Raw genomic sequence first — 15612 nt, forward strand, 5'->3', positions numbered from 1 at the left:
TCAATCTTTGGCATCTCAAGCTACCCGTATGACAATGACCAGCTTGTAACGTCCCTGGCACGTTAGCCAGTGGGAGCTGCTGCGCTGACTGGGCACTTGCTGCACAGGCTCTGGCCCCGAGAAGGCTGATACTGTGGAGGCCTCAGGGCAAATGGTGCCATCAGTGAGCCCCTGGACCAGCTTGTCCTGTGAGGGATATTGTCTTGGTGATGAGAGCACTGCTCTCATTTTGATCTAGTCATTTCAATCCCTTTTTTTTTTCTTTCTTTGAGACAGGGCCTGACTCTGTCACCCAGACTGGAGTGTGGTGCATAACCTTGGCTCACCTCAACCTCCACCTCCCTGGCTCAAGTAATCCTCCCACCTCAGCCTCCTGGGGAGCTGGGACTATAGGCATGCACCACCATGCCTGGCTAACGTTTTCATTTTTTGTGGAGACAGGGTCTTGCTATGTTTCCCAGGCTGGTCTTGAACTCCTGGGCTTAAGCCATCCTCCCGCCTCGGCCTCCTAAAGTGCTGGTCTTCCCAATCATTGTTAAACAGAGTGAAGAAATAACAACAGACAGCTATCTTCTCACTGGCCAAAACCACCTCCAGTGAGGAAGCCAGCCATGCTGGTGGAAAGGCCAGAGGGCGGGGCGGCCACGCACCTCCATGGTGTAGTTGGTGTGCTTGTTGTCGAAGATGAGGGCCTCCTGGATGAGCTGGTGCTGCTGCTCGAGCAGGTCCAGGTTAGGCTTGTAGTCCACAATGCTGCGCTCGTACTGCTTCAGGTGGCTCAGCTGGTCCTCCAGGGTCCCGTTCATCTCAATGGAGATGCGCCCGATCTCCTACCGGGTGGGTGCAGGCAGTGGGGTGAGGCTGGTGGGCCTGCCAACACTGACCATCTAGGGGAGCCCACTCCCACTGCTGGCCTGCCTTTCCCGGGGCCCCTCCAGCTAGGAGCCTTGGCCTGTGGGTCCCTGGAAGGGAAGGCCCACCGCTCGTGACTGTCCCCTCTGGTCCTGCCTTCTCATGTTAAAACAGCCAAGACTGACGGAGGCTTTCTCTGCAGACCAAGCGCTCCCCCTGCCCAACTTCATTTTACCCTTGACCTCTCTGTGATGCTGGGACTGTGGCAGGACCTGACTGCAGAGGTAGAAACTGAGGCTCAAGGAGGACAGGTGCAAGGGATTCCCGGCACAAGCTCTGTGGACTCTCCTAACCCTGCAGAGTGCTCAGGGCCCCCGACTGGTGAGAGCTGGGACCTGCTCTGCCAGGCGTCTGTCTGTAGACCCTGGGCTGGGAGGGACCCCTCACTAGGGGAGCTCCCTTGGTGCTTTCTCAGCTCTGCCAGGCTGCAGCGGGGCCTCACCTCCATCTTGGTCTGGATCCAGGGCCCCACGACGTTGGCCTGGCTGGCAAACTGGCGGCGCAGGTGCTCGTTGGACTGCTGCTTGCTCTGCTCCTCCAGGAGGGCATGGTCCCGCTTTGGCACCAGCTGCTGTACCTGGTGGAGGGGATGTGGAGCGGGAGTGGTCAGGGAGGTGGCCTCCAGCCCCACGAGCCTGCCCCAGCCCCTTCTGACAGCCCCAGCCCACCTTCTCCCACTTGGAGTTGATGATCTGCGGGGTGACGGTGGTATACGGGTTGCTGCCCGACAGCTTGATGTGGTTGCTCTCAGCGATCCTCTGGGCCTCCTTGTGGATGGCCAGGATGGCCTCGCGCTCCCTGTCGGCGTCCGGCAGCGTGGACTTGAACTGGTCGTGGGCTGAGATCAGGCCCTGGGGAAGGAGCTGGAGTAAGGGGGCGGCCCAGTCCCACAGAAGCCCTTGGCAAGGTGAGGGGCCAGGGGGTGCGGACCTCAATCTCCTCGATGGTGTGGACGATGAACATGTCCTGGAGGTCCTCCATGGCGCTCTCCATCCAGTTGTTGAAGGGGGCTGCGCGCTTGGCGTACTCCAGGTGCAACTGGTCGATGGCCTCCAGTTGCTTCTCTGTTTTCTGGTGTGTGGGAGAAAGGAGCAGGGACAGAAGGAAGGCAGGTGAATATGTGAGCAGGATCGGCGGGGAGGGGCCCGGAGGGCACTGAGGAGTCAGAGAATGTCCTCTCTGTGGGAGCTGAGGGAGCTCACAGGTGTGGGCACTGTCCACACCACCAGCCCCAGGATGTCGGGGGCACAGGGCTCCATGGGTGACATCACCCCCTCCTTACCTCCAGGGCTTCCCTGCGACTGTGGGTCAGAGAGCCGAGGGCATCCCACTGGTCGCAGATCTTCTGGCACCGGGTGTTGACATTGTGGGAGTCGTAGTAATCCAGCTCGCTGCAGGCCGGGCAGACAGCAATGAGACCCGTCAGGGGCAGATGGCGGGCGGCTGGGACCCACCTACCACCAGGGCTCCCAGGGTGGGGTGTTGGGACAGTCAACATTCCAGGACATTGGCAACAATCACTAATCAATCACTGTTCCGTTCTGGCCCCTGGGACCCCCAGGGGTGCTAACAGGGGCCACCTCCAGCTCACCCACCCAGATAGTGACTCATTCTGCCACTATCAGCTAAGAGTATGGCCCTTCCAACCAGGCCTGGGGGCCTGAAGAGGAGTAGAGGGCAGGGAACGACCTTGGGAGGAACAGGACATGGGAAGCAGGCGAGCCAGTCACAGAAGAGCAGGCAGGGGCTGAGGCTGTGCTCCACAGTAGGGCTGGGGGACTGGGCTCCATTCCTGTCTCATCCACTCCCTTGCTGTGTGACCCTGGAAAATCCCTTGGCCTCTCTGTGCCTTGGCTCCCTCAGTAACACGCTGCTGGGGGGATTAAATGAGCTGATACACATACAGTCCGGAGAGCGAGGTGAGTTTTTGCTGTCGCCATTAATCAGCGCTCAGTGGGGCTGCCCATCGGCTCATCCTAGATGGTCCACAGGCCTCTGTTATTCCCCCTCAGTGGAACAGACGGCACCCAGACAGCCCTCCTTTCTGTTCCTCCAGGGCTACCATCCAGAAAGCTGCTTTGGGACCCATGTTCCCAAGCAGGGTAATGGGTTTCACATGGAATAAACCCTTCTCAGGCCCTGGGCAATGCCAAGTCTGTTTCCTCCCAGTTTCCAGGGGCTCCCCCGTCACTGGGGAAGCTTCCTGTGTCCCACCCCACACTGCCAAGGGGGCTTCGTCTTTGGCTTTGCTCTCCTTGGCCTGGATGTGGTGGTGGCAGGACCCCTGGGGTGCCCCAACTATGCCGAATAAGAAGCTGTGGTTCCCAGTGCTGTGGCAGCCCCAGTGCCTCTGGCTGAGGCAATGGGGAAGCCTCAAAGCACTTTAGCAGCTGGGCGCGGTGGCTCACGCCTGTAATCTTAGCACTTTGGGAGCTGAGGTGGGTGGATCACCTGAGATCAGGAGTTCAAGACCAGCCTGGCCATCATGGTGAAACCCCATCTTTAAAAAAAGAAAAAGAAAAAAGAAGCACCTTGGCAGTGAGGAATAGTGAGTCAGGGAGGAATCCAGCTCTGCCCAGCATGGGGCTCCACTGGGCATCAGGCCTGGGCCTTGGACTCATAGGAATAAGCAGACCTTTCGGGGTGACTGTGGTGGGGTGGGGGTGTTGGTGGAAAGAGCAGTTACAGCCAAGGATCCTATTTTTGAGCAGACAGCTATTTTGGGAGCCCCGCTGCCCCTCAAGGGCCTGTGAATTTTCCATGAAGTAACGGCTTGGGCCTCCCGCTGCCTGGGCCCGCCCTGCTGCTGGCCGCTGCACTGGTGGAATAAGGCCCCATTCACCAGCTTGAGGCTCAGTGTACTAATTGTGTACACAAGTTTATCTGACTGGGGTGGGGAGGGGAAGGAACGCGGCTGCCTGGAAGCTCTTACAATAAGTGTATTCTGAGCAAGAAAGGGAAGGGCCCGAGCAGAACAATAGGCTCACTGTACAGCCTGGTTCCCTCAGGGAGCAACGGCTGGAAGCAACGGAGGCCGGGGCCCATCCCATCGGGGGCCAGGGCCTACTTGGGGTGGCCAGCAGGGGAGGTGGTGCCCCCAGGGACTCCCAAAGCCTAAAGAATCAAAACAAGGGGCCAGACACCTCCCTCCTGCTAGAGAATCCAGATCCTTCAGGTGTTCCATCTGGGGCTGAGAAAGGATGGGGAAAAGGTCTCATCCCATAAAGCCTTACCCTGGCAGCTGGAAGGAGGTGAAGGTGGGGCACTAGGGACACTATTCCAGGCCTTGAGGCAGGCTGGGCCTTGGTGTGCTGCCGCCACCACTCTGGGCAGGCTGTGGTAGGAGGCAGGTGATGGGAGTGCCCTAGGCCCGCACGTACTTGAGCTCCTGAGCGATGGCCGCTATCTGCTCCACGCGGTCCTGGTGTGCGGCCAGGTCGCTCTCGAAGGCCTCGTGCTTGCGGATGAGGGCTTTGATGTCCGACAGCGTGGCTGTCTCATAGTCCCGGTGTTTCAGCATGGCTTCCTTCCCTGGGATGGGGGCAGAGAGGTGCTTAGACAACAGCACAGCAGCTGTGAGGCAGGAGTCTGGAGGAGCTGTCCAAGCAGAGGGAGGGAAAGAGACTGTGGACCCTACATCCTTCCACGCCAAGGACAGTAGCATGGAAACTTCTGGAACCTTCTTCCATACCCATTAGGGATCTCTAAGCCCAACTATAACCGGGATGGACCTGGATGGACACTTCAGGGTTGGTGAGCCTGAAAGAAATATTCCGTATCAACCCACGTGTCCTAAACTTAGCATCTTTTGTTGGTAGAAAACCATACAAATAGGGCCCTGGTAGCACGGCTTGAAAAGCTAGCACCTGTTTCTGGAGGGCTTTGATCTGGAGAAGTGCCCGGGGTCAAAGCCCATGTCCCAGCAGGCTTGGGGAAGGGGAAGCATTGGCCAGGTTCTTCTAGGAGACAGACCCTGCACCTGCACGGGTGGTGGTCCTCTCCCACGTCTAAGTGCCCCACTGTTCGAAAGTGTCCTGTGTGCAGTGGGGTGGGCCCACCGTCAGACCTTTGAAGGAAAGGAGGCACACTGTTATTAGTCCCGGAGCCTGGCTAATTACACATGCCAGAACCAAAGCTCAAGGAAGCCCTGCAAGCAAGTGAAGGTCTTTAGGGAACTGCAGGGAAAATTCTGGCCTGGGAAGGTGGCTGGCACCCCACCTCCTACATGGGCCCTGCCTCAGGTACACCCCCTTGGGCTTCCCTGGAGTGGTAGTGGAGATCCCCTCAGCTCTATCCCAGAGCACCTGACAGCTGCCCACCTAGTGCAGCCACCAGGGGCTCTCTGGGTCTGCGCATTCACCTGTAAAATGGGGCCAGCCCTGGCACCTATGTCGCGTGGGACTATTCTCAAGTTTCAGTGAGGTGTTCAAGCACAGCAGGCATGGAGCCAGTACCAGCCTCACCCCAGCCTCTACTGGTCTCATCTGGCAGGCACCTACCAGCCTCCCCCAAGGATTGGGCGGGGCATTGATGGGCAAGAAGTGGGCAGCCTGGGAGACTCTGGCTCCACTGGCCCTGCTGCCCATCCCTGGGACAGAAGGCTGAGCCACAAGGCAGCCTTGCAATTCCCTTCTCCAACTGCTTCCTCTCAGGGGTGGGAACCAGAAACAGCAGGTGATGGCTCCCTCTGCCTCAGCAGAGTCCCAGCAAGGGTGTGCTGAGAGGATGTGGGCAGTGGGCCATGGCCACGGCTGCCGGGGATCCATGCCAAGGGGCAGCCAGAGCAGGGACAAGGGGTCACTGGGGGCTGGTCATATTGTCAGGAAATCGAGCATCCATGGTGACCCTCCCCCTGCAGGCTGTGGGGAATGGTAGGGGCATGGAGTGACAGTGGCCCACCCACCCCAGGGCGGAGGAGGCCACTGAGACCCGACCCCGGGTGTGGAGGGCCTGTCTGTCCTGTTTCGCATAACTGCTGCTTGAGAGGACAGAAGCTCTGGGTCTTGGGATTGAGTAGGCCGGCCTGCCTGGGGGCTCTGGCAGATGCCATGCACAGAGCCGGCTGGATGCCCAGCCAGGCAGGGATGGGGCAGAGATGTGTGGAGGCCACTGAAGCAGTTGGGCCCTGGCCAGAGACTGAGCCAAATTCTAAACGCCTCAGGTGAAGGCTGCCCCAGAGCCCTTCCCACGGGAGGAGTGCTGGGTGGGGCCACCACACCCAGCCCCTTGGCATCAGGAAACCATCTGCAGGGTCTCACAGAGCCCTGGAGAGGGACTGAAGAGCTGACAGGTGGGCAGAAAGACCCTCAGAAGAGAGAGCCACAGGGCGATGCCCAGGCCTCCATGGATAAGGATGGCAGGAGCCACTTGAGCTGTCTGTTGAATTAACGAGTGAATCCGTGAATGGATAGAGGCCACCCTCCCACACAAGACGGCATCAGTGCCAACATGCTCTCCTCACACAGGTGCCTTTCTGCAAGGCAAGAGGGAAGCGCAGCAACGGGCCTGGCCAGGCCCTTCCTCCCTCACCGTCCGTGCTCTCATCTGCCCTCTTTTCTGGCAGCAAAAGGTCTGGGCTACTCGGGCTGGCAGCTGCCGTGGGCACAACAGGCTGAGCTCATGTAAGGAGGGCACAAGCTGGGCTGTGGGCAGGGCTGCGGGCTGTGCAAAGCTGTACTCTCATGCAGGCCGGGGTAGGGAGGGGTGAGAAACCGCGCTGAATAACTCGAGGAAGGGCTCATCTAGACAGTGGTGGCCAGAGGGCCAGGGAGAAAGCACTGGGAAGGAGGTGGCCAGAACAAGAGAGAAATCCTATGGGTGGCCCCTGTGGCTCTCCCAGGCACTGGCAGCTTTCTGAATGCTTCCAGACCCCTGGGATCTGGAATCTCAACCTTGGCGTGACCCGAAGGAGGGCCAGGGACGTGATGGAATCCCACATCCGGAGCCAAGGGCCAGGCAGCTGCAGGGCTGCCGAAAACAGAAAGCGTTACGGAGGTTTAGGAGAAGCCTCCTGCAGGGGGAGCCAGGCCCCAGAAGGAGACCCTGGGAAGGGATGGGAGGTGGCAGGAGCTCACAGGTGGGCCATGGGTAAGGGTGGGCTGAGGGCGGTGGCTGTCTGTGGTTCCAGGTGGGAGAGGGGAGCTGACTCTGAACACAGGGTGCCAGGGATGGGAAAGGCCTGCCCTGCCCCACATGCTTGCCCTGGATGGGGAAGACAGGCAGAGGGGACGGGTATAAGGTCACTTCCCTGAAGTGCTGAAGGGGCCTTGGCTGTGTTCCTGGATGACTGACAGGGGCCCACCTGTAAGTAATCTCTGAGGTCAGGGCAGATTGGGCAACAAAGAGGACCTGGCCCCAGAATGGTCCCTGGGGCTGGAGGAACCCAAAGCAACATTTCTTTGCTTTTTTTTTTTTTTTTTTTTTTTTTTTCGAGACAGGGTCTTGCTCTGTCACCCAGGCTGGAGTGCAATGGGACAATCACAGCACACTGTAGCCTCAACTTCCCTGGCTCAATTGATCCTCCCACCTCAGCTTCCTGAATAGCTGGGACCACAGGTGTGTACCCCATGCCTAATTTTTTACATTATTTTTAAATTTTTTGTATAGACAGGGTCTTGCTATGTTGCCCAAGCTGGTCTCAAACTCCTGGGCTCAAATGATCCTCCTGCCTTGGCCTGCCGAAATGCTGGGATTACAGGTGTGAGCCACTGCACCTAGCTCTAAAGCAGCATTTCTGACACTCACGCTCCCAAGCAGCAAGAAAGGGTGCCCGAGAAACAGATGCAACGCGGTGGAGGCTGTGTGTGCACACTCACACGTGCCCGAGACCGGAAGGGAGCGAGGCAATGGGGCCGGGCCGTACCATCAGTCCAGGCCTCATGGATGGAGGCCTTCTGCCGGAACTTCTCTGCCAGGTGGTCGAGCCGCTCCAGCCTGCGGATCTCATTCAGCAGCCACTCCTCGTAGCCCTTCTCAGCTTGCTCCAAGTGCTGCCAGCCGTTGTTGATGTCCTGGGGCGGGGCAGGGGCAGGCAGGGCTATTACAGGGGAACAGGGGCACCCAGGGGGATGTCTCTGAGGGATGCTGATGGTAAGCTGGCAGAACTTGGCTGGGGTCATGGCTGTGCCATGCTTTGCTATTATATCTGGTTGCCTACACAAGGCCCAGCACTAGACAGGTACAATCAATTCTGGATTAACAAAATCAATGGGTAAACAGGTGAGTGCATGAATGAATGGATGAATGCCACAGATGGGGCCGCGGTAACCACCCAGAGCGCGCTGCCCCTCTGCTGACGAAGGACCTCAAGCACACGGTGGTCCTATAGTCACGGTGGACCGGGGCTCCAAATTCATACAACTCCATGCCCACACAACCCATGGCATGGATTTGGGTATAAAACCCTGGGTGTAAAACACAGTGAGTGAGGGCCAAAGGGGAGCACAGTGCTGAGTGAGGCGTGCCTCTCCCCACCCCTGCATCCTAAAGGCTGTGCCAAGTCCCACAGGACATCAACGACAGGAAAGACTGCGCTGGCCCAGTGGCAAGCCCATAGGCAGTTCTAGAGCTGCCTCTGCCCTTCACAGCTGCTCCCGGGTTCAGCAGGGCACCCCACCCTCCTGTGAATCCTGGCACTTACCGAGACCATCTTGCCCTCGGAGGGCATGAAGGCCGGCCGGTTGCTGAGGCGCAGCTTGGTCTGCAGCGTGTTGAAGTTGATCTCCAGCTGGCACTTCTCCTGCACCTTGGGTGGCTTGTGCACGCGCCGGTAGTCTCGGAAGTCCTCCAGCTTCTGCTGCATCTCCTGGATGGTCTTTTGGGGCACGCGGTCCTCCAGCCAGGGGATGGTGCGCCGGATCCACTCCAGGAGCTGTGGGCCCGCAGAAGCCAGGGTGGCCTTTGTGGGGGCCCTCAGAGTGCTGACAGGCTGCCCCCCAGCTTATGGGCACATGGGGTCTGGATCTTTGAGGACTCCACCTTAGGGGCTACCCCTGCTCCCCAGCCCAACTTCTCCACGATTCCTGCTGGAATGCCCCACCTGGAATTCTGGGAACGTGAGTCCCTCCCCGTCTCTACACCACTGTACTCTTCCCTTGTTTCTCCCTGCTCATGACTCAGGTTCTCGCTTTGTCGTCCAGGCTACAGTGCAGCGGCAGCTTCAACCTCCCAGGCTCAAGTCATCCTTCCACCTCAGTCTCCCAAGTATTCAGGATACAGGTGCCTGCCTCCAAGCCTGGCTGACTTTCACTTTAAGTTTTTATAAAGAAGGGGGGGTCTCAGTATACTGCCCAGGCTGGTCTTGAACTCCTAGCCTCAAGCAATCCCACTTTAGCCTCCCAAAGTGGTGGGATGACAGGGGTGAGCCACCATGCCTGGCCTATGCCTTTGCTCTTAGTCTTTTTCCTCAGGTCTAGAGGGGAGACCTCCACTCCCATGCCCCCTCAAAAGAGGTCCCCTTCTGTGCTGTCCCATGCCCCATTGCCGCTGTCTTCACTGAGCTCCGAGCTGTCTAAGTGCCTCAAGGGCAAGGCTGATAGGTGCACCGGGCTCAGTCTGGCTAGGCCAGTGTGTGCACTGGGGCTGGGACATAAATTACAAAATAAAATTGAAAAAGAAACGAACATATACTTTTAGGAGCTACTTAGATCTTTGATCGAGTAAGGAAGGGTAACAATTGGACATTCTAAAACAATTCTAGGCTGGATGTGGTGGCTCATGCCTGTAATCCCAGCACTTCAGGAGGCTGAGGCAAGCAGATCACCTGAGGTCAGGAGTTCCAGATCAGCCTGACCAACATGGTAAAATCCCATCTCAACTAAAAAGTTACAAAAATTAGCCAGGCCTGGTGGTGTGTGCTTGTAATCCCTGCTACTCAGGAGGCTAAGGCAGGAAAACTACTTGAACCCGGGAGGCAGAGGTTGCAGTGAGCAAAGATCACACCACTGCATTCCAGCCTGGGCGACAAGAATGAAACTCCATCTCAAAAAAATAAAATAATAAAACAATTCTAGAATAATAAAATCAGTTATCTGCCAGCACAGAGAAACTCAGAGAAGTGGTTCCCAAATGCCAACTTCTGGCAAAGTGAGAAATCCAAGGACAGAAATACCCCTGTGTGCATACATCGTGAGGCATGTTGCCAGCTGCCCTTTCTTGGCAACGGCTGGGGTTCCAAGAATAACCTTTTTACCTTATCTTGGTGTTAGAAGTGCTGGTGGTAACAGATGGTGGTGTTTCTTTTTAAAACATCCATAACTTGGCAAAATAAAAACCTGGCCACCTTAGGTTGGACATCAAATAGTTTTTCAAATTTTCCTGGTCCATGAGATTACAAAATCTGGGAGCCACTGGTTCTAGAAGAGCAGGCAAACCACTGCTCTTTGGGAACTTAAATTACTTTATTTTATTGAGATGTAGTTTATTTTATTGAGACAGAGTCCTGCTCTGTCGTCCAGGCTAGAGTGCAGTGGCACAATCTCAGCTCACTGAAACCTCTGCCTCCCAGGTTCAAGTGATTCTGTCTCAGCCTCTTGAGTAGCTGGGACTACAGGTGTATGTCACCACGCCCGGCTAAGTTTTGTATTTTTGGTAGAGATGGGGTTTCACCATGTTGGCCAGGCTGTTCTCAAACTTCTGACCTCAAGTGTCTGCCGTCTTTGGCTTCCCAAAGTACTGGATTACATGCATGAGCCACCACGCCTGGCCTAATTTTATTTTTTAAATATGGAGATTTCAAAAATGAAGAGCTTCCAGAAGAAATGTACTAACCACCCTTATTGCCAACTGAAGCATTGGGTTTGAGCTCTGGAGCAGGACTGTGTAGGTTTGAAGCCCAGCTCTCTGTCTTACCAGCCCCGTAACAGCAGGCCTGACCCTCCCTGGGCCTCAGTTTCCTCACCTGGAAAGGAGATAATCTGAGCTCCCGTCTTGCTGGGCTGCTCATGAAGTGCCTGCACAGGGCCTGCTATCCTCCCCGTTCCCAGACCCCTTTCCATCCTTCTGAATCGATCGCTCTCTCCAGGGCCAAGGCACGGTAACAGGGGCTTTCACAAAGCTCCCCGGGTGATTCTAAAGCACTGAGGTGCCCAGGAAACACTGTCCCTGAGCATCTCTGTAGGAACTCAAGCTCGGGGGCCCAGGGGCTGTGTGGCAAGGTAGCTAGTGATCTGAACCTTCACCTTGTGGAACCAAATGGAGAGGTCACACACTGGCTGACTCACACTCGATGGTCTGTCACCGTGAGGCCTTTTCTGGGTCACCTCACTGCCAGACCTGCTTTCCCGTTGCAGAAGTCACAGTAACCTCTGGCTGAGGGTAACAAGGTGGCCCTGATTTTCACTGGGGGGACACTCACATCACTGGCCAGCTTCTCATAGTCCTCCATCAGGTGCTCATTCTCCTGGTTGACAGCCAGCACCTTGCAGATCCGGTTGGCAGCAGTTTCAGCCTGGAGGGGAGCACAGAGTCAGGGCTGCCTGGGGCTGGCCACCCTCCCTCCTGACAGGCATGTCCTTTGAAAGCAGCTGGTCCACGGCCCACAGAATTCCCCACAGAGGGGAAGGAGAGGAAGCTCAGCTCCAGCAAGATGGTGCACTGTCCCAACAGGCCTTGTTGGCATCCTCACTGCCAACTGCAAAATGCCCCTGTCCAGGGAGCCCAGACCCGGCAGGCACCGAGGGTTGGGGAGCCCTCCCTCTGCTGCTCGCAAGCCCTCTAGTACCCCACACAGAGAAGGGTGAGGCTGGGCAGGTCAGCTGCATTGGACCTAAGACTGCAGCGGAGTCTCTCCTGGTGGGAAGGTGAACAGATGGGAGGCTGAGAGCTGGAGAGCTGGGGGCAGCGGAGCAGGAGCAACTGGACCCCGGAGGAACCTGGTGGTCTGTACACAGGAGCACACTCAGGCCTCTCCTCTCTGCTGTCCTTGGATGCAGTATTAACAGGAGCTCCAAGGGGCAGAAGTCACCATCTGGGGGGCAGAAGAGTGCTGGGGCTTTGGAGGGCGGGGGTGGTGGACACAGTCCCTGGGCCTGAACTACAAGAGAACGTTGTGCCCTGTCCTGCTGGGGAGCAGTGAACAGTGTTGGGGCGGGGGCACACACACGGAGAGGAGAGACCAAGTACCTTTCAGGAAGCACAGAAAGGGTCCAAGAAGAGGAGTTGAAACAGCAACAGAACAGGAACAGAAAGAGTGAGGAGGGTCTACAGAGTGATGGGGAAGGAAAACGGAGAGGCTTGGCCGATGGCTCAGAGCCAGCGCTGCAGGCAGCAACGCCCAGCCTCTCCCCTCCACACGAGGCACCTGGAGACAGGCGGGGAGGTGGGGGGCAGCTGGGGCTCATGTGAGCACACATACACACGTGCACAGCCCGTGCCATGCTGCGGGACACACACCCAGGGCCCCAGGCAGTACTCCTTGGAGATGAGGTCCAGGAGGTTCCTCGGCTAATGAACATGGGCCCCAGAGCAGTGCGGGAAACACAGCCAGGGCTGCAGCTTGTGGGGGTCACAGAGGTCAGTCCCTGACTCCTAACTTGGCAGAGACAACTGGCACCCGAAACCCAAGTCCACTCTGTGAGCATGGGTCTGCTGTGGGGGCAGGGGAATCATGTTTCACCGATGACTTCCCGAAACCAGCTCAGGGCTGGGGTGCTGGCGGCGCTCAGGGTTGCTGAATGAATGAGTGAATAAAGGAATGAGGTGGAAATGCTTCAGTGACTAGAAATAAATGATCAGGACAGAAGGCACACAGCGGCACTAGGCCTGGGGCTCACTCTGCGTTTATAAAGCACGAACCTCAGAGAGCACTCTTGCAAGAGCTTGGACTGGGTCTTTGGGGAAACGACGCCACAGGAGCAGAGCATGACGAGGCTGTCCCGAGGAGCACACAGGCTCAGGGACCCAGCACTTTCCTTCCTGACTGGCCAGCACCCTGCAGCCAAGCCTCTGCTTCCCCCTCAGGAGAGGGGCCTGGTGCCTTAGCACCCTCCCATGCTCTGACCTGGGGTCGCCTGCCAGTCCCTGCTGCCCCAAATCCCTCAGAGCCTACAGACTGGAGTTCAGCCGTAAGCACCGGGGAGCAGTGTGGATAGAAGAAAAAGCAATCTGGTGAGGCCGTGTGGTGGGCGGGGAGCTGGCTTGGGGCCCACAGGGGTGAGTCCAACAGCAAACGCGCAGTTAGTTGTGGTCTGTGGTGAGGAATCATCCATTGCTGCCCGTCCCTGCCCACCTTCCTGCAGGGGTGTGGGTCAGGGGTCTTCCCTCCACCCTCCCAGCCAGTGGCCCTCCAGCAGAACACTCCAAATATAAGCTCCAATCGCATGCTGAGGTGAAGAGGTGCCTTTCTGGCCCGAAGCTGGGAAGAACCACCCTCCCCACGACTGTGACTCCCCAGCTGCCTACAGGGCACCTGTCGTGCCAGGCACTGTGCTAAGCCCTTCACCTGCAGGAGCTCGAGTCACCCCAAAACAATCCTGAGACTGAACTATAGCAATGCCCATTTCACAGATGGGGAAGCTGAGGTCAAGTGACCTACCCAACGTCACAGTATCAAGAGGTGGCAGAGTGGGGCCAGGCCAGACTATCGGCGGGTAATACACCTGCTAGACGGGGGGCTCGAAGCAGGGGGTCCACAGAAGGTATGGCCCCCGCTCTCTAGCTTTAGGAACAGCTCTCTGCTTCCCTAAACTTCAATCCCTCCTCTCTCAAACGAGGCTAACTGTGCCTAGCTCTCCTGGGGGTATGCACAGGGACCCTCTGGAAGCCTGTGCATGTGAAGGCCTTGGGGAGTGCCTAGCATGTAGTACACACTCAACAAACAAGAATCAATTCTGCCGCCTCCTCTGCACCTGTGCCAATGGCTGACACCAAAGCAGGCATTGGGAGTGCTGCCTGAGATACTTCAGAGACCACAAGGCAAGCGGAGGGAGTAGTGCCCAGGCCTCTGCGTGGATGGTGAGGGCCCGGCAGGAGCTGCAGGGCAGCATGAGGTCAGCCGGGCCCAGGAGGGTGGCCGCTGGCACACACACTCTGCAGGCTCTGCCTGGCCTCTGCAGGGCCAGGACCATGAGTGCAGTTCGGGCTGCACACGCTGAGCCTTTCCTGGCAGGAAGGAGCTGTAGAACTGGGGTAAAGCCCAGCGCTCCCCATGAAAGGGCTCGGCAAGGGTAGGCAGGCAGCCCTGGTGCAGATGATGGACAGTGTGAGCGGGAATGCTGGGCAGTCAAATACCAGCTCTGCCATCGACTATCATGCAGGGCTTCAGTTTCCCCACCCGAGAGCCTGGGATGCCACGACCCACCTCCCAGGGTGGGCTGTGTTCAGACAGAGGTCTGTGGCTCCTCAGCACAGGCCCAGCACCGGTCAGGCAGGAAACCTGCCCCAGGGGACCATTCCAAGTTGGAACCTAGCACGGTCTGTCTGCGTGGTGTGGCAGCCCATGACCTGGCCAGGGTTCCAACCACAGATGGCCATGGTGGTAAAGGCAGGTCTGTAGCCCCAGGAGTGAGCAGTGCCCAGCCCAGCTCACCTTCTGAGCACCCGAGAAAGCGTGGTAGAAGCAGGACACGTAAGTCATGATAGCCTTCTCATCTGGCCTCAGAGTGCCCACAATATCTGCACAGAGAGAGAGAGAAAGAGAGAGAAAGGCAGGAGAGAGTGAAAGACGCAGGGAGGGCGGCCAGGCCAGCCCAAGGCTCATGCGGGAGGAAGAGCGCTTGCTCTGGACTGGAAGCCAGCCCCCGGGCCTGCGTGGGCATGCCTTGCGGGGTTTTGCTGAGTCTGAACGGGGCATGTTCCTTTTCTAACCAGGCCTGGGCTGGAGACAGACTAGCTTCGGGCCCTATAAAGGCAACTTTGTTTTGGGCTGGAGGAGTCAGTTGTTAAATGATCTGTCTGAAAATGTGAGTGAGCACCTACCATCATGGAGTAAGACCCTAAGGGGCTCCCATGGCCTCAGAATGAAACATGGATTTCTTATCCCACACCACAAGGGTCTTGTGGGGCCTGACCCATCACTGCCTGTCACTCACTCCTCCTTCACAGTCCTTGAATAAGCCAAGCTTCTTCCTGTCTCAGGGCGTTCGCTTGTGCTTTACCCTCTGCCTGGAACACCCGTGTCCCAGGCTGCATCTAGCAGCTCCTGCCGCAAGTGCCTGCTCACGTCACCCCTCCACGTTGACAGTGCCAGCTGAAGGTCACCCCAGTCATCTCTGTCCCCACATCTGGCCCCATGTTCTCTATTCCACTCCTATGACAGGCCTGCTGTGTGTCTCTCCCACTAGCATGGAAGCACCCTGAGAGCGGGGACCTTGCCTAACTCGGTCACCAGGGTATCCTCAGTGCCTGGAAAAGAGCCCGGCACAGAGGAGGTACCCGATAGGTGTGTGAGCTAAGGCTAAGGAGGCAGCTGCGCCAGGGAATGGGGGGTGGCTTCCAATCAGAGAGAGGCCACTGCCGTCTGCAAGAGAAATGAGGTGAGCACAGGAGGTGAGAGGCAGCGGCGGCATTGCGTGGTGGCGGCGAGGAGGGCCTGCCTGGCCCTGCCCGGTACCTTCTGCGCTCCCGAAAACGCATGGTAGAAGCTGGACACATAGGTCATTATGGCCTTCTCGTCGGGCCGGGCCGTGTTCACAATGTCTGCAAGTGAACAACAAGGGTTAAACTGCCCGAGTGGGGCGGGGGGTGGAGGCGTCACTCACCGGA

The 15612-nt window shown here is 57.6% G+C and overlaps 1 protein-coding gene across 8 annotated transcripts in view; it reads right to left on the reverse strand.

The window, feature by feature from the left end:
* Window positions 1-15612, reverse strand: part of ACTN4 (actinin alpha 4) — an 80593-nt gene that overhangs the window by 3785 nt on the left and 61196 nt on the right. For 5 of the 8 annotated variants that reach the window (XM_012436065.3, XM_012436036.3, XM_012436047.3 and 2 more), the window contains exons 8-17: window positions 15461-15546; window positions 11267-11359; window positions 8552-8782; window positions 7775-7922; window positions 4293-4443; window positions 2195-2303; window positions 1843-1983; window positions 1581-1763; window positions 1355-1489; window positions 651-830 (exon numbers count right to left, since the gene is read on the reverse strand). In XM_012436065.3, the coding sequence (XP_012291488.1) occupies window positions 651-830; window positions 1355-1489; window positions 1581-1763; window positions 1843-1983; window positions 2195-2303; window positions 4293-4443; window positions 7775-7922; window positions 8552-8782; window positions 11267-11359; window positions 15461-15546 (1457 nt within the window). Of the gene's footprint in view, window positions 1-650; window positions 831-1354; window positions 1490-1580; window positions 1764-1842; window positions 1984-2194; window positions 2304-4292; window positions 4444-7774; window positions 7923-8551; window positions 8783-11266; window positions 11360-14437; window positions 14524-15460; window positions 15547-15612 lie in introns of all 8 variants that reach the window. The other 3 variants (XM_012436076.3, XM_012436055.3, XM_064381344.1) reach the window with 1 other exon arrangement.

This window comes from Aotus nancymaae, unplaced genomic scaffold, assembly GCF_030222135.1.
Source record: "Aotus nancymaae isolate 86718 unplaced genomic scaffold, 86718_ANA_hifiasm-v0.15.2.pri h1tg000028l, whole genome shotgun sequence".
Classification (NCBI taxonomy): Eukaryota; Metazoa; Chordata; class Mammalia; order Primates; family Aotidae; genus Aotus; species Aotus nancymaae.